This window comes from Lithobates pipiens, unplaced genomic scaffold, assembly GCF_037356315.1.
Source record: "Lithobates pipiens isolate NorthernLeopardFrog02 unplaced genomic scaffold, aLitPip1_a1.2 Scaffold_23, whole genome shotgun sequence".
Classification (NCBI taxonomy): Eukaryota; Metazoa; Chordata; class Amphibia; order Anura; family Ranidae; genus Lithobates; species Lithobates pipiens.
The window spans coordinates 7,059,822-7,078,760 of record NW_027507785.1 but is presented as its reverse complement, the minus strand read 5'-3'; the positions used below and the strand labels follow the sequence as shown (position 1 = coordinate 7,078,760).

Here is an 18,939-nt window from a genome sequence, read left to right as displayed (position 1 = left end):
GAGTTCCCGGGTCTGTACACCTGCTGTGCCCATTATGAGGGGTTCCCACCATCCCTGCTGGGAGCTTTTATTTATTGTACACGTTGTATTTGATGTTCTCAATCAATAAACAGGAATTACTGGGCTCCATGACTATTTCTACTTGGCAATCACAAAGCCATACCCAAGTCCCAACCTCTGTTTGGCCTCATAGACTCACCATTGGCTCTTCTCGTTCTTCTCATTCTTGCACATTATTGTGAATCCCCAACTGCTAAAAAACAGACAAGGAAAAGCTTCACCAGGGTGGTATGATACATTCTGTGCCACCAATAAAAAAAAAAAATCAACACGGTAGATAATAGTTGCTATGCGATTGGTCGCTGTGGGTTAGGGTACATTACAAAACACAGAGGCTGCTCGGGGGTGGTGACGAGATGACAGCTGCTCTGGGATTGGTCGTTGTGGGTTAGTATACATTACAGTATAAATAATACAGAGACTGCTCAGGGGAGGTCCAACACCGCAGTCACTTTGAGAAATGACGCAGCAAAAGCACGACTGTAGTGAAGTTTGTGAAAAAAGTGCCGGAACCAGTACCAGAACCTGGACTGATCAGGACGCTCGGGACCAGATGTTGTTGTTACCTGCAGCTTTGATGCCACCCAAACTCATCCCTTTTATTGCTAAGCCTATAAACTCGCAGGCTGAGCAGTACCTGTATCTGAGCTGCTTGCCCACCGACATGCAGGGCTGGATGTGGCGCCTTTCCCTTCTAAGTATCGGGAGATTGGCGCGCGGACAAGGAATGCGAAAAAGCTTGTTTTATTATATAGTATTTCTCGCAGATACAGAGAAAATTCTGGTATATGATTGGTTTCCATGGAAGCACGAGGGGGGAAAAAAGGACAAACTATTCTTTTTTATTCTTTGGATAAAACACGGCAGTACATTAGCGGCATTGATGGACGCCATTCATCCCCCGGGAGGGGCCGCCGCTGCATTCATTACCCCCCCACCAGATAATAAACTACTCTGCAAAGTTCAGGGTTAACCCCTCAATGCCCACAGCACAGGCACAATGCTGCTTTAAGCTCTTAGCAACAAGTGGTTTGTTTCCATGACAAAGCACAAGCAGTGCCAACACAACATACCCGCCCTGCCGGGGGGGGGGGAGGGCAGTAGCTCTCCTCCAAGGAGGGTATCTGGCACAGTCATGGGGGGAGGGGGGGCCCAAGGACAGATCTCCATCACTGTGACCTCTGACATCTTCTCATATTAAATACAAAGAGATAACGTCACACCATCTCATCACAGGTCTTCTCCTGACCCCTACTGGTCAATGCTGTCATTACACTCCACCGTCACTTTCTGTATCTCATTGCTATCTAGATATCTTTCTAAATATCCATCTTTCTGACTATCGATCTATCAGATTTTTTATTTATCTAACCATCTTTTTCATGTTCTACCTTTCTATTTATTAATACATCTATGATCCTTCTATTTCTCTTTCTATCTTGCACCTATACAGCTTTTATGTATCCATATTTCTATCCATTCATCTATCTATCTATCCATCTATCCATCCATCCATCTATCTATCCATCCATCTATCCATCCATCTATCCATCCATCTATCCATCCATCTATCCATCCATCCATCCATCCATCTATCCATCCATCTATCCATCCATCTATCCATCCATCCATCCATCTATCCATCCATCTATCCATCCATCTATCCATCTATCTATCCATCTATCTATCGTCTTTCTGTCTATTTATCCATCTTTCTAATTACTGCATGTTTATATCATTCTATCTATTTTATTATCTATCCATCTATCTTTCCAATTTCTATCCATCTTGCTATTAATCTATTAGTCTGCCTGTCTGTCTCTCCATCTCACCTTTTTTCTATCTTTATATTTTCCATCTATTTGTTCATCTATGATCTTTCTATCTATCATACATTGTATCTTACATCTATACACCTTTTATGTGTCCATATTTCTAATGACGTATCCTTTTTTTACTGCCTGTTATCTTTCTCTCTTTCTAATTATTCATCCTTTGTTCTATTTATCAATTTTATTTTCTATCCATCTGTCCCACTGTCTCTCCATCTTTCTTCTTCCTGTTCCTCCCAACTTCTAACCATCCATTTAACCTTCCATCTATAATCTATCTATGATCAGTGTATTTATCTATTTTTCTATCCCACCTTTTTATTCTTCCACCGTTCTATCTATTCATACATCTATCATCTTTCTATTTATCTATCTTACACCTATACATATTTCTAACGATCTATCCACATGTCTGTTTTGTATCCATCTTTCTATTTATTCATCTCTTGTACTATTTATCTATTTATTATCTATCTGTCCTATCAATCAATCAACCTATCCTATTGTCTATCCATCTTTCTTCTTCATCTATCCATTTTCTATCCATTCTTCTTTCTAACCATCTAACCTTCGTCAACAATCTATACATTTATCATCTTTTTTTACTTATCTATACATTGTTTTCTCTTTCCATTTTCTATGTATCCATATAACAATCTATCTTTTTAATTTTCTACCTTTCTATTTATTAATACATCTATGATCCTTCTATTTCTCTATCTATCTTGCATCTATACAGCTTTTATGTATCCATATTTCTATCTATCTATCTATATGTGTCCATATTTCTAATGATGTATCCTCTTTTTACAGTCTATTATATATCCATCTTTCTAATTATTCCTCCTTTGTTCTATTTATCCATTTTATTATCTATCCATCTTTCTTCTTTCTCTTCCTCACAATTTCTAACAAGCCATCCATTCATTCATCCATCCATTTAACCTTCCATCCATAATCTATCATCGGTGTATTTAACTATTTTTCTATCCCACCTTTTTATTCTTCCACCGTTCTATCTATTCATACATCCATCATCTTTCTATTTATCCATCTTACACCTATACATCTTTTGTGTATCCATATTTCTAATTATCTAGCCACATTTTTTACTGTCTGTTTTGTATCCATCATTCTATTCTATCATATTATTCATCTGTCTTAATATTTATCTATTTTGTTATCTATCCATCTGTCCTACTGTGTATCCATCTTTCTTCTTAATTCATCTATATTTTTAATTTCTAGCTATCCTTCTTTCTAGTCATTTAACCTCCCATCCATGATCTGTCTATGTATCTATCTTTCTATCCTTTCATTTTCTACATATCCATATCTTTTTCATTTTTCATATATTCTATTCATCCATACTTCTGTGATCATTCCACCTATAATCTATCTCTTCCATTACACTATCTTTCTATGTATCTATCATCTATATATAGCTACAGTATCTATCTATCTATCTATCTATCTATATGTATCTATCTATCCACCATCTGTCATCTATCTATCTCTACAGTATCTATCAATAATCTATATCTATCTATCTATAGTATATATATATATATATATATATATATATATACAGTATCTACCTATCATCTATATATATCTACAGTATCTATCAATATGTATTCATCTATCTATAGTATCTTTCATCTCTCGATCAATATCTATCTATTATTATTATTCTATCTACTCCCTCTCTTTCTTTCTCACTGCATCTCACTGCATCTATCAATCCTCTGTATATCTATAGTATCTATCTATCTATACAGGATCTATCTATCATCTATCTGCCATCTATCCATCTCTACAGTATCTATCAATCATCTATATATATCTACAGTAGCTATCTATATACAGCTATCTATATACAGCTATCTATATACAGTATCTATATCTACGATATCTATAAATTATATATATATATATATATATATATATCTACAGTATTTATCTATCGGTCTCTACAGTATCTATCAATAATCTATATCTATCTACAGTATATATCTATATACAGTATCTACCTATCATCTATATTTACAGTATCTATCAATATTTATTAATCTATCTATAGCATTTTTCATCTCTCGATCAATATCTATCATCTATCTATCTCTAAAGTATCTTTCTATAGATTTTTACTGTCTGTTTTGTATCCATCTTTCTAATTATTCATCTGTCGTACTATTTATCTATTTTATTATCTATCTATCCTTCTATCAATCAATCAACCTCTCTTATTGTCTATCCATCTTTCTTCTTCATCTATCCATCTATCAATTTTCTATCTATTCTTCTTTCTAACCATCTAAACTTCCATCCATGATCATTCTATATATCTATTAATCCATCTATCTCTATATCTATCCATCTCTCCATCTCTCTATCTCTCTATCTATCTCTCTATCTCTCTATCTATCTCTCTATCTCTCTATCTATCTCTCTATCTCTCTATCTATCTCTCTATCTATCAATCTATCTATCTATGAATCTATCTATCTATGAATCCTATCTATCTATCTATCTATCTATCTATCTATCTATCTATCTATCTATCTATCTATCTATCTATCTCTCTATCTATCTCTCTATCTATCTATCTATCTCTCTATCTATCTATCTATCTATGAATCTCTCTCTCTATCTATCTATCTATGAATCTATCTATCTATGAATCTATCTATCTATGAATCTATCTATCTATGAATCTATCCATCTCTCTATCTATCCATCTATCCCTCTATCCATCTCTCTATCTATCCATCTATCCCTCTATCCATCTATCTATCTCTCTCTCTCTATCTATGAATCTATCTATCCATCCATCCATCCATCTATCCCTCTATCTCTCTCTCTATCTCTCTCTCTATCTCTCTCTCTATCTCTCTCTCTCTCTCTCTCTCTCTCTCTCTATCTCTCTATCTCTCTATCTCTCTATCTCTCTATCTCTCTATCTCTCCATCTCTCCATCTCTCCATCTCTCCATCTCTCCATCTATCCATCTATCCATCCATCCATCTATCCCTCTATCCATCTATCCATCTATCTCTCTCTCTCTCTCTATCTATCCATCTCTCCATCTATCCATCTCTCCATCTCTCCATCTCTCCATCTCTCCATCTCTCCATCTCTCCATCTCTCCATCTCTCCATCTCTCTCTCTCTCTCTATCTCTCTATCTATGAATCTCTCTCTATATCTATCTATCTATCTATCTATCTATCTATCTATCTATCTATCTATCTATCTATCTATCTATCTATCTATCTATCTATCTATCTATCTATCTATCCTGAGAATCACAATGACATCCAGCTCCTGTCATTCTGGAGGGCAGGTCAGCAGTGCCGGCCTCTCATTATCACAGCAGTGGCGCATTGTTAGTGAATAGCTCACCCCTGAGGTACCCGGATCTTCTTCTTGATCCCCAGATAGACGGTCAGATTCTTCACCTCCCACTCCTTATCTGGCCGGTGACTCTGCGGAGAGATTGAACAAAGTGAAAACAAGGACACTATCTGCTCAGTCACGCCTATACCTCTGCAACAGCAAAGCTCATGCTTCCTGCTGGTTAGAGAGCTCCAGCTGGAACTCAGCAGAAGGTGTACCTCTGCAGAGAGACCACTGCTTCCATACATAGACCAGCTCCTTCTCCGCAGCATGCTAGCAGGGAAAAAGGGCTATTCTACGATGGCTGCTGCTGTTTTCTAAATAAAACGAAGTGTAAGACCTTGGAGATCTTTGGTTTTGGTGCAGTTGGAATGCATTTAGCCAATTTTTCTTAGCACACAATAACAATAATAGAGAGAGTGCTAAAAAAAAAAAAAAAAAAAAAAAAACACCACACGGATTTACACCAAGGAATGTATTTATTAAAAAAAAAGTTCAAATAGCTATTCTTTCAACCAAAACTGCTGAGTGGTTTGGCAAAGTACCACATTAAGACCACAAGATGGAGCTAAACTTCATAATAAATATGTGTTGTCTATGATCTTTAGCTCCATCTAGTGGCCATGATGATTCATTATGGATGAGAAACATTTGACCTGTAGAGGAAATAGAAGCAGAACATTCGATTGTGCCCAATTCGTACAAGACAAAAGTACCGGAGGCAGTTTTGCTGAACAGCTATGCAAACGTTCTTTTATGAATAAACCCCTACTTGACACAAGTTTCCCAAAGGCGTCTCAGGGCCACCACAAAACAACTGAACGGAGATCCTCCAGCCACTTTGGTGGTAGAGGAGGTCAGTCCACCCAAAGTGATATTTCAGTTACAGGTGAGGACTGCTGGGATTTATCCAATGATGTCCGATCCAATCCAACTAGATTTCCCAACCATAGCCCCACCCATTTTGGGGGGTTTCCACCACCCACTCTGCAGGGGGGTTCCCACTTCTTTTCCCCCTCACAAAAAATGATAACAGCAAATGTAAAGACCCAGGACCTCGGCAGAGATCCCATCAGTAGAGTCCCTGAGAGACAGAAGAAATCGTCTGCAAACCCTAATACTAACCCTACTGCAAACCCAAACCCTAATGCTAACCCTACTACAAACCCAAACCCTAATACTAACCCTACTGCAAACCCAAACCCTAATACTAACCCTACTACAAACCCAAATCCTAATACTAACCCTACTACAAACCCAAACCCTAATACTAACCCTACTGCAAACCCAAACCCTAATACTAACCCTACTACAAACCCAAATCCTAATACTAACACTACTACAAACCCAAATCCTAATACTAACACTACTACAAACCCAAATCCTAATACTAACACTACTACAAACCCAAATCCTAATACTAACACTACTACAAACCCAAATCCTAATACTATCCTACTGCAAGCCCAAACCCTAATACTAACCCTACTGCAAACCCAAATCCTAATATTAACCCTACTGCAAACCCAAATCCTAATGCTAACCCTACTACAAACCCAAATCCTAATATTAACCCTACTGCAAACCCAAATCCTAATATTAACCCTACTGCAAGCCCAAACCCTAATACTAACCCTACTGCAAACCCAAATCCTAATATTAACACTACTACAAACTCAAGCCCTAATACTAACCCTACTACAAACCCAAATCCTAATACTAACCCTACTACAAACCCAAATCCTAATACTAACCCTACTACAAACCCAAATCCTAATACTATCCTACTGCAAACCCAAACCCTAATACTATCCTACTGCAAACCCAAACCCTAATACTATCCTACTGCAAACCCAAATCCTAATACTAACCCTACTACAAACCCAAATCCTAATACTAACCCTACTACAAACCCAAATCCTAATACTATCCTACTGCAAACCCAAACCCTAATACTATCCTACTGCAAACCCAAACCCTAATACTATCCTACTGCAAACCCAAACCCTAATACTATCCTACTGCAAACCCAAACCCTAATACTAACCCTACTGCAAACCCAAATCCTAATACTAACACTACTACAAACCCAAACCCTAATACTAACCCTACTGCAAAACCAAACCCCAATACTAACCTACTGCAAACCCAAATCCTAATACTAACCCTACTACAAACCCAAACCCTAATACTGACCCTACTGCAAACCAAAATCCTAATATTAACCTACTGTAAACTCAAACTATAGTACTAACTTACTGCAAACCAAAACCCTAATACTAACTTATGGTAAACTCAAACCCTAATACTAACCCTACTGCAAACCAAAACCCTGATATTAACCTACTGTAAACTCAAACTATAGTACTAACTTACTGCAAACAAAACCCCTAATACTAACCTGTGGTAAACTCAAGCCCTAATACTAACCCTACTGCAAACTCAAACCCTAATACTAACCCTACTACAAACCCAAATCCTAATACTAACCCTACTACAAACCCAAATCCTAATACTATCCTACTGCAAACCCAAACCCTAATACTATCCTACTGCTACGCTAAAGAACAAACTATTACATAGCAATATGTGATCATAAAATATTTTAACCAATCACAAAACTCATATAGTGTGCAAGAAATACACCTTAAGTGTATAATTCATAAGTGTATATAAAAAAAGTCCAAAGACAAAAAATAAAAAATAATAAAAGTCTCTGTATAAACGTTGATCGAATCCAAACGTGAGATAAAGGTCACCATCCACCTTCCTTAAATGAGACTAACATGCAGACACCATGTGGTATTCCCGTCACCTTTCAAGATAGAGGCTTACCAGATGTAATAGACCCACACGAATCTACACTCGGAGGGTCACACAGGCTTGTGTACTCGTATACGAGATTTTTAGACGTAGTTTTTCCAGGAAAGTAGCGAATCAGACTGGATGTCTCGGCTAGTTGACAAATCCTTCAGCAGTAAAATCCAACTCAAATAGTATTGAACTCATACAAAGAGAAAATAGGGGCCACAATAGTGTAATTCCGTTTAAGAAAAATATTTAATAAAAAGGTAATAAACTTACATGTAACCAAAGAATCAAGCGCTTAGTCAGTAAAAACAGTGCTACAGCAGGACTCCTGCTGTAGCACTGTTTTTACTGACTAAGCGCTTGATTCTTTGGTTACATGTAAGTTTATTACCTTTTTATTAAATATTTTTCTTAAACGGAATTACACTATTGTGGCCCCTATTTTCTCTTTGTATGGGTTCAATACTATTTGAGTTGGATTTTACTGCTGAAGGATTTGTCAACTAGCCGAGACATCCAGTCTGATTCGCTACTTTCCTGGAAAAACTACGTCTAAAAATCTCGTATACGAGTACACAAGCCTGTGTGACCCTCCGAGTGTAGATTCGTGTGGGTCTATTACATCTGGTAAGCCTCTATCTTGAAAGGTGACGGGAATACCACATGGTGTCTGCATGTTAGTCTCATTTAAGGAAGGTGGATGGTGACCTTTATCTCACGTTTGGATTCGATCAACGTTTATACAGAGACTTTTATTATTTTTTATTTTTTGTCTTTGGACTTTTTTTATATACACTTATGAATTATACACTTAAGGTGTATTTCTTGCACACTATATGAGTTTTGTGATTGGTTAAAATATTTTATGATCACATATTGCTATGTAATAGTTTGTTCTTTAGCGCTACACTATGATTTAATATTTGTTAATGATTCACTGTTTTATATCCTTGTGATTGTGATAGCAGCTTTGTTTTTTCTGTTTGGATAGCGCAGTGTCACAGGGTAACATTTTTTTGACTATCCTACTGCTAACCCAACCCCTAATACTATCCTACTGCTAACCCAAACCCTAATACTATCCTACTGCTAACCCAAACCCTAATACTATCCTACTGCTAACCCAAACCCTAATACTATCCTACTGCAAACCCAAACCCTAATACTAACCCTACTGCAAACCCAAATCCTAATATTAACCCTACTACAAACCCAAATCCTAATGCTAACCCTACTACAAACCCAAATCCTAAGGCCGTGTACACACGGGTGGACTGTCTGACGGACTTGGTCCGCTGAAACGTGTTTCAGCGGACAATCCGCTCGTGTGTGGGCTTCAGCTGACTTTTTCAGCGGACAGTCTGGCGGACTAAGTCTTTCGGAATTTCCGTAATATTGTCCGTCCAAACTTGGTTTCAGCGGACAGTCCGCTCGTGAGTAGGCTAGTTCGACGGACTAAGTATGGCGCATGCTCAGAAAGGATTTACATGGCGAAAGGTTGCATTGCAGTGTATTGGACGTCGTATTTCTAGTCCCGTCGTACGTGCTGTACACGTCATCGTGCAAGCTTTTGGCGGACTGTCTGTTCATCGTGTGTGGTCAAGTCCGTTCATTCGAAAGTAGGACGGACTGTCTGTCGGATTGTCTGACGGACTTAGTTGGGCAGACAGTCCGCCCGTGTGTACGCGGCCTTATACTAACACTACTGCAAACCCAAATCCTAATATTAACCCTACTGCAAACCCAAATCCTAATGCTAACCCTACTACAAACCCAAATCCTAATACTAACACTACTACAAACCCTAACCCTAATACTAACCCTACTGCAAAACCAAACCCCAATACTAACCTACTGCAAACCCAAATCCTAATACTAACCCTACTACAAACCCAAACCCTAATACTAACCCTACTACAAACCCAAACCCTAATACTGACCCTACTGCAAACCAAAACCCTAATATTAACCTACTGTAAACTCAAACTATAGTACTAACCTACTGCAAACAAAACCCCTAATACTAACCCTACTGCAAACCAAAACCCTAATACTAACTTATGGTAAACTCAAACACTAATACTAACCCTACTGCAAACCAAAACCCTGATATTAACCTACTGTAAACTCAAACTATAGTACTAACTTACTGCAAACAAAACCCCTAATACTAACCTATGGTAAACTCAAGCCCTAATACTAACCCTACTGCAAACCCTCACCCCAATACTATCCCTACTGCTAACCCAAACCATAATACTAAGATTACTGTAAACCCAAACCCTAATACTAACCTACTGTAAACTCAAATTATAGTATTAACCTACTGCAAACAAAATCCCTAATACTAACCCTACTGTAAACTCAAACCATAGCACAAACCTATTGCAAACTCAAACCATAATACTAACCCTACTGCTAATCCAAACCCTAATACTAACCTTACTGCAAACTCAAACCCTTATACTAACCCTACTGCAAACCTTTGCCCCAATACTATCCCTACTGCTAACCCAAACCATAATACTAACCTTACTGCTAATTAAAACCCTAATACTAACCATAATGCATACTCAAACCTGAATATTAACCCTACTGCAAGCCCTAATACTATCCCTACTGCAAGCCAAACCCCTAATGCTAACCCTAGTGCAAACCCAAACCCTAATACTAATTCTACTAACAAAAACCTTAATACTAACCCTACTGCAAACCCTTACCCCAATACTAACCCTACTGCTAGCCCAAACCCTACAACTAACCCTACTGCAAACACTAATACTAACCCTACTGCAAACCGGAGCCTTAATACTATCCCTACTGCAAACCCAAACCCCAATACTAACCCTACTGCAAACTAAAACCCTAATACTAGCCCTGACACTAAGATTTTTTGCTAGTCCTAACCATCTCCACTGATCTCTCCATGCAGGAAACCCACGTTCATTGATCTCCACATGGAGAAAACCCATCTCCACTGATCTCTCCATGCAGGAAACCCACGTTCATTGATCTCCACATGGAGAAAACCCATCTCCACTGATCTCAATGGAAAGGCCTGTCTCCACTGATCTCTCCATGGAAGGGCCTGTCTCCATTGATCTCTCCATGGAAGGGCCTGTCTCCATTGATCTCTCCATGGAAGGGCCTGTCTCCATTGATCTCTCCATGGATGAAACCTGGTCTCCACCAATCTCTCCATGAAGGGGACCCTTCTCCATTGATCTCCTCATGGAGGGACCCATCTCCACTGATCTCTCTATGGAAGAAATCATTTTCCAACCAATCTCTCCTTAAAATAACCCGTCTCCACTGATCTATCCATGGAAGGACCTGTCGTCACTGATCTCTTTAGGAAAGGATCTGTCTCCACTGATCTCTACATGGAAGGGCCTGTCTCCACTGATCTCTCAATGGAAAGGCCTGTCTCCACTGATCTCTCCATGGAAGGGCCTGTCTCCACTGATCTCTCCATGGACGAAACCTGGTCTCCACCAATCTCTCCATGAAGAGGACCCTTCTCCATTGATCTCCTCATGGAGGGACCCATCTCCACTGGTCTCTATGGAGGAAATCGTTTTCAACCAATATCTCCATAAAATAACCCGTCTCCACTGATCTATCCATGGAAGGACCTGTCGTCACTGATCTCTTTAGGAAAGGATCTGTCTCCACTGATCTCTCCATGGAAGGACCTGTCTCCACTGATATCTCTATGGAAGGACCTGTCTCCACTGATCTCTCCATGGAAGGACCTGTCTCCACTGATATCTCTATGGAAGGACCTGTCTCAACTGATCTCTCCATGGAAGGACCTGTCTCCACTGATCTCTCCATGGAAGGATCTGTCTCCACTGATCTCTCCATGGAAGGATCTGTCTCCACTGATCTCTCCATGGAAGGATCTGTCTCCACTGATCTCTCCATGGAAGGATCTGTCTCCACTGATCTCTCCATGGAAGGATCTGTCTCCACTGATCTCTCCATGGAAGGATCTGTCTCCACTGATCTCTCCATGGAAGGATCTGTCTCCACTGATCTCTCCATGGAAGGATCTGTCTCCACTGATCTCTCCATGGAAGGATCTGTCTCCACTGATATCTCTATGGAAGGACCTGTCTCCACTGATCTCTCCATGGAAGGACCTGTCTCCACTGATCTCTCCATGGAAGGACCTGTCTCCACTGATCTCTCCATGGAAGGATCTGTCTCCACTGATCTCTCCATGGAAGGATCTGTCTCCACTGATCTCTCCATGGAAGGACCTGTCTCCACTGATCTCTCCATGGAAGGACCTGTCTCCACTGATCTCTCCATGGAAGGACCTGTCTCCACTGATCTCTCCATGGAAAGATCTGTCTCCACCGATCTCTCCATGGTGGAAATTCATCTCCACTGATCTCTCCGTGGAGGGGACCCTTCTCCACCCATCTCTCCATGGAGGAAACCTATTTCCACTGATCTTTGCATGGAGTGACCCATCTCCACAGATCTCTTTATGGAGAAGACCTATCTCAACTGTTCTCTCTATAAAGGAACACATCTCCACCAATCTCTTCTATAAAATCTCCTCACAGCCCCATTCTCCACATTAACCATTTTGTTTTTATTTCTTTTGCCAAACTATATTTTCACCATGATGTCACAACACTTAAATCACAACTTTCCAGATTGAAATAGAATTAACTTGAATCACATTTTGCAGCATATCGGGGTAAAGGGCAGCAGAAGGAGAAGCGATCATTGTTCTGATTTGGTGGTCTTTACAATTATAATCTTGTTTATATCATGTGGAGTAATGCTTTAAAAGGCCACTCCACCAAAAACTGATATTTCTGTTGAAATCAAAGCTGAACTACCCAAAGCCATGAAAATCACTTCAGCTTCAACCAACTATTACAGCCAGGTGGTGTCTCATTTCTCCAGCTGCAGTCCCTTTAACAGCCCGTGAATGAAAACGGTAGGGTGGACAGTAAACCCCACCTCCAGTAATGGGCACCGCAGAGGGGTGGAGCTTGGGAACTCAGGTTCACAAATGTTCAGCTTGAGGGATGTATAAGAAATCATGGGCATGCACCCAAAACTATAGTATTGTTCCTAATCTTTCCCCCCACCCTCAAAAGGATAACAGTTATACAGAAGGTCTATTATGTGGAGTCACCTGCTTAGCTTTGTCTCCACTGGTGTGATCTCCCTCCTGTAGTTCCCAGCTCTGTTCCTCTCTACCTGGGTGTCTAGCCTACCGTTTTGTGTCCTAGCTCCTCTTGTTACATTCTCCACAACATGAAATACATATAAAATGAAGCAGTGATGGTGGGAACCCCTCATACTGGGCACAGCAGGTGTACAGACCCGGGAACTCAGCGCAGGGATGGTGGGAACTCCTCATAATGGGCACAGCGGGTGCACAGACCCTAGAACCCAACGCAGGGATGGAGGGAACACCTCATAATGGGCACAGCAAGCATAAAAACCCAGGAACTCAGCACAGGGATGGTGGGAACCCTTCATAATGGGCACAGCGGGTGTACAGCCAAAGAAACTCAGCACAGGGATGGTGGGAACCCCTCATAATGGGTACAGCGGGTGTACAGACCCGCAGTGCAGGGATCTCACCATAGAGTTCAAAAAACACAGAAGAGACTGTCCGAATAGTTTGACTCTCCAGCGTCCTCGAAACACAAAAAATATATCAGTTTGGGGTGGAGTGACCCTTTAATCATACCACTACAGATCATCAGAAGTGAGAGGAAGTCCTGCACCAAGATGGAGGATAGCACAATAAAAGCACACACTAACAGCCCTCACCTCCACAGCGATGTCAGCACTCGACGATCTTGGATTCTGCTCAACAAAGGACGTGCGTTACAATAGACAAGACAGGACCAGCGAGGAGCAACATTTATACAGAGACTGTGAGCACAGTTTTTACAGGTCACAGGCTGCTACCACCGCCCAGCTCCTGATCTGTGTTGGGTGATGCTGCGGTGGTGAGGTAGCACTGCCTTCAGGGGTTCAGGCGATGGTGACCTAGTGCTGTCTTCAGGGGTTCAGGCGGTGGTGACCTAGTGCTGTCTTCAGGGGTTCAGGCGGTGGTGACCTAGTGCTGTCTTCAGGGGTTCAGGCGGTGGTGACCTAGTGCTGTTTTCAGGGGTTCAGGCGGTGGTGAGGTAGCGCTGCCTTCAGGGGTTCAGGCAGTGGTGACCTAGTGCTGTTTTCAGGGGTTTAGGCGGTGATGACCTAGTGCTGTCTTCAGGGGTTCAGGCGGTGGTGACCTAGTGCTGTCTTCAGGGGTTCAGGCGGTGATGACCTAGTGCTGTCTTCAGGGGTTCAGGCGGTGGTGACCTAGTGCTGTCTTCAGGGGTTCAGGCGGTGGTGACCTAGTGCTGTTTTCAGGGGTTCAGGCGGTGGTGACCTAGTGATGTCTTCAGGGGTTCAGGCGGTGGTGACCTAGTGCTGTCTTCAGGGGTTCAGGCGGTGGTGACCTAGTGCTGTCTTCAGGGGTTCAGGCGGTGGTGACCTAGTGCTGTTTTCAGGGGTTCAGGCGGTGGTGACCTAGTGCTGTCTTCAGGGGTTCAGGCGGTGGTGACCTAGTGCTGTTTTCAGGGGTTCAGTCGGCGGTGACCTAGTGCTGTTTTCAGGGGTTCAGTCGGTGGTGACCTAGTGCTGTTTTCAGGGGTTCAGTCGGTGATGACCTAGTGCTGTTTTCAGGGGTTCAGTCGGTGATGACCTAGTGCTGTTTTCAGGGGTTCAGTCGGTGATGACCTAGTGCTGTTTTCAGGGGTTCAGGCGGTGGTGACCTAGTGCTGCCTTCAGGGGTTCAGGCGGTGGTGACCTAGTGCCGTTTTCAGGGGTTTAGGCGGTGATGACCTAGTGCTGTCTTCAGGGGTTCAGGCGGTGGTGACCTAGTGCTGTCTTCAGGGGTTCAGGCGGTGATGACCTAGTGCTGTCTTCAGGGGTTCAGGCGGTGGTGACCTAGTGCTGTCTTCAGGGGTTCAGGCGGTGGTGACCTAGTGCTGTTTTCAGGGGTTCAGGCGGTGGTGACCTAGTGATGTCTTCAGGGGTTCAGGCGGTGGTGACCTAGTGCTGTCTTCAGGGGTTCAGGCGGTGGTGACCTAGTGCTGTCTTCAGGGGTTCAGGCGGTGGTGACCTAGTGCTGTTTTCAGGGGTTCAGGCGGTGGTGACCTAGTGCTGTCTTCAGGGGTTCAGGCGGTGGTGACCTAGTGCTGTTTTCATGGGTTCAGGCGGTGGTGACCTAGTGCTGTTTTCAGGGGTTCAGGCGGTGGTGACCTAGTGCTGTCTTCAGGGGTTCAGGCGGTGGTGGCCTAGTGCTGCCTTCAGGGGTTCAGGCGGTGGTGGCCTAGTGCTGCCTTCAGGGGTTCAGGTGGTGGTGATCTAGTGCTGCCTTCAGGGGTTCAGGCAGTGGTGATCTAGTGCTGCCTTCAGGGGTTCAGGCAGTGGTGACCTAGTGCTGTCTTCATGGGTTCAGGCGGTGGTGACCCAGTGCTGTTTTCAGGGGTTCAGGCGGTGGTGACCTAGTGCTGTCTTCAGGGGTTCAGGCGGTGGTGACCTAGTGCTGTTTTCAGGGGTTCAGGCGGTGGTGACCTAGTGCTGTTTTCAGGGGTTCAGGCGGTGGTGACCTAGTGCTGTTTTCAGGGGTTCAGGCGGTGGTGACCTAGTGCTGTTTTCAGGGGTTCAGGCGGGGGTGACCTAGTGCTGTCTTCAGGGGTTTAGGCTGTGGTGACCTAGTGCTGTCTTCTGGGGTTCAGGCGGTGGTGACCTAGTGCTGTTTTCAGGGGTTCAGGCGGTGGTGACCTAGTGCTGTCTTCTGGGGTTCAGGCGGTGGTCTCTGCACCAGGTAAGAACCGTTCTCACAGCCTCCCTTTAAGCACAACTAATTATTTAGACCTTGGCGGAAGGTTCACAAGCGTTGTAGGAGAACGTCTATCGCTGCACTCCAATGGAAGCGTGGCACAACTGCGGCATGTAGGAACCCAGAAAAGAAGGCAGATGGCCGCACTCCATTTTATTTAACAAAATGGAAAGTAAATGAAGAGACGAGAAATCCAAATCCAATCGATATTCGGTGACCGCCCTTTGCCTTCAAACCGGCATCAGTTCTTCTAGGTAGATTTGCGCACAGTTTTTTTAAGGAACTCGGCAGGTAGGTTGTTACAAACATCTTGGAGAACCAAGCACAGATCTTCTGTGGATGTCGGCTGCCTCCACTTCTTCTGTCTCTTCATGTCATCCCAGACAGATGCCATGATGGTGAGATCAGGGCTCTATGGGGGGCCAAACCATCCCTTCCGGGACTCCTTGTTCTACTTTGCACTGAAGGTAGTTCTTAATGGCATTGGCTGTAAGTTTGTGGGGTTGTCCTGTAGCAGAATAACTTTGGGGCCAATCACACGCCTCCCTGATGGTATGGTATGATGGATAAGTATCTGCCTGTATTTCTCAGCATTGAGGACACCATTGATCCTGACCAAAGCTCTAACTCCACTTGCAGAAATGCAGCCGCAAACCTGCAAGGAACCTCCACCATGCTTCACAGTTGTCTGCATACATTTATTATTGTACCGGTCTCCAGCCCTTCCCCCAACAAGCTGCCTCCTTCTACAGGATTTCACATTTTGATCAGTCCAGAGCACCTGCTGCCATTTTTCTGCACCCCAGTTCCTATGTTTTCCTGCATAGGATGTGGAAACAAGGCTTAGCAACTCAACAATGCAGGAAAACATAGGAACTGGGGTGCAGAAAAATGGCAGTAGAAGCTCTGGACTGAAATATTTGTCTGTAGCGGGGGGGGGGGGGCAGTTTGTTGGGGGAAGGGCTGGAGAGCAGTACAATAATGAGGGTCTGCATCTAACTGTAAAGCATGGTGGAGGTTTCTTGCAAGTCTGGGGCTGCATTTCTGTAAATGGAGTTGGAGATTTGGTCAGGATCAGTGGTGTCCTCGATAGCAGGAGGCAGTTTGTTGGTGAAGGGCTGAGAGCAGTTCAACAACAAGTGTCTGCGGCCAACTGTGAAGCATGGTGGAGGTTTCTTGCAAGTCTGGGGCTGCATTCCTGTACATGGAGTTGGCATTTTGGTCAGGATCAATGGTTTTCCCGATAGCAGAAAGGCAGTTTGTTGGTGAAGGGCCCGAGAGCAGTACAATAACAAGTGTCTGCGGCCAACTGTGAAGCATGGTGAAGGTGGTGTCCTCAATAGCAGGAGGCAGTTTGTTGGTGAAGGGCTGAGAGCGGTTCAACAACAAGTGTCTGCAGCCAGCTCTGAAGCATGGTGGAGGTTTCTTGCAAGTCTGGGGCTGCATTCCTGTAAATGGAGTTGGAGATTTGGTCAGGGTCAATGGTGTCCTTGATAGCAGGAGGCAGTTTGGGTGTGAAGGGCTGGAGAGCGGTACAATATCAAGTGTCTGCGGCCAACTGTGAAGCATGGTGGAGGTTCTTGCAAGTCTGGGGCTGCATTTCTGCAAATGGAGTTGGAGATTAGGTCAGGGTCGATGGTGTCCTCAATGCTGAGAAATACAAGCAGATACTTCTCCATCATGCCATACCATCAGGGAGGAGTTTGACTGGACCCAAATGTATTCTGCAGCAGGACAACCCACCCCAAACATACAGCCAATGTCATTAGGAACTATCTTCAGTGTAAAGAAGAACAAGGAGTCCTGGAAGGGCTGGACTGGCCCCCACAGAGCCCTGATCTCACCATCATGGAGTCTGTCTGGGATGACATGAAGAGACAGAAGGATTGGAGGCAGCCGAGATCCACAGAAGATCAGTGGTTAGTTATCTAAGATGTCCATAGAAGAACCTACCTGCCGAGTTCCTTCAAAAACTATGTGCAAGTCTACCTAGAAGAACTGACGCCGGTTTGAAGGTAAAGGGGCGGTCCAATATTGATTGGATTTGGATTTCTCTTCATTTAACTTTCCATTTTGTTAATTGACAACAAAAAAAATAACTATTAACACTTAAATTCCTGGAAGCATTCCTCATTTACAGCATTAGCATGTCTACAGTCAAGCATGGTGGTGGGGGTGTCATGGTCTGGGGCTGTATGAGTGCTGCCGGCACTGGGGAGCCACAGATCATTGAGGGGACCCTGAATGCCAACATGTACTGTGATATACTGAAGCAGAGCATGATCCCCTCCCTTCGGAGACTGGGCTGCAGGGCAGTATTCCAACATGATAACCACCCCAAACACACCTCCAAGACCACCACTGCCTTGATAAAGAAGCTGAGGGTAAAGGTGATGGACTGGCCAAGCATGTCTCCAGACCTAAACCCTATTGATCATCTGTGGGGCATCCTCAGACGGAAGGTGGAGGAGTGCAAGGTCTCCAACATCCACCAGCTCTGTGATGTCATCATTTGTGCCTAGATGGATCAAAAATCAATATGCGTTTGATCACCTTTATGGTGGCCACACATGCTTCGATTTTTTTAGCTTTTTATCAGATCGATGTGCCATTCAATCAAAACGACCAAGCTCACAAACAATCAAATAGCCTTAGCCTTCTGATCAATTTAAAATTTCGATTGGATTTAATCAAACATCGTTGATGGGCCAGAGCAGAATATTATTGATCATTTTGCATCAATCAGCACCGCTGAGATATTGATCAGATTATCAGACAGAGATGTGATCAATAACTTACTATCCTAGGTTATGATTGTATCTCACCAAAGGTGTTTTTTTTTTTACATCTGTGTCCAAATTGGGAAATTTCTCTTCACTTCCTGTCCTGTAGATACAACAGGAAGTGAGAGGAATTCCTCTCTTATTTGTAACCAGAATAGGTGTCCCCAGGGGAAGACTTCCCT

General features: G+C 42.9%; 1 protein-coding gene and 1 long non-coding RNA gene across 16 annotated transcripts in view; both read right to left on the bottom strand.

The window, feature by feature from the left end:
• The window catches only part of ARAP1 (ArfGAP with RhoGAP domain, ankyrin repeat and PH domain 1), a 386,059-nt gene that overhangs the window by 25,179 nt on the left and 341,941 nt on the right, over positions 1 to 18,939 (bottom strand). For 11 of the 15 annotated variants that reach the window (XM_077451137.1, XM_077451134.1, XM_077451139.1 and 8 more), the window contains 3 exons: positions 13,910 to 13,945; positions 5,297 to 5,379; positions 200 to 253 (listed from right to left, as the gene is read on the bottom strand). In XM_077451137.1, coding sequence (XP_077307263.1) covers positions 200 to 253; positions 5,297 to 5,379; positions 13,910 to 13,945 — 173 coding nt within the window. The remainder of the gene's footprint in view (positions 1 to 199; positions 254 to 5,296; positions 5,380 to 13,909; positions 13,946 to 18,939) is intronic. The other 4 variants (XM_077451138.1, XM_077451149.1, XM_077451142.1 and 1 more) reach the window with 3 other exon arrangements.
• Positions 5,776 to 13,901, bottom strand: LOC143927180 (uncharacterized). Its single transcript, XR_013262242.1, has 2 exons — positions 9,167 to 13,901; positions 5,776 to 7,850 (listed from the first exon to the last, which is right to left on the bottom strand). It is a non-coding gene; the product is annotated as an uncharacterized LOC143927180 (long non-coding RNA).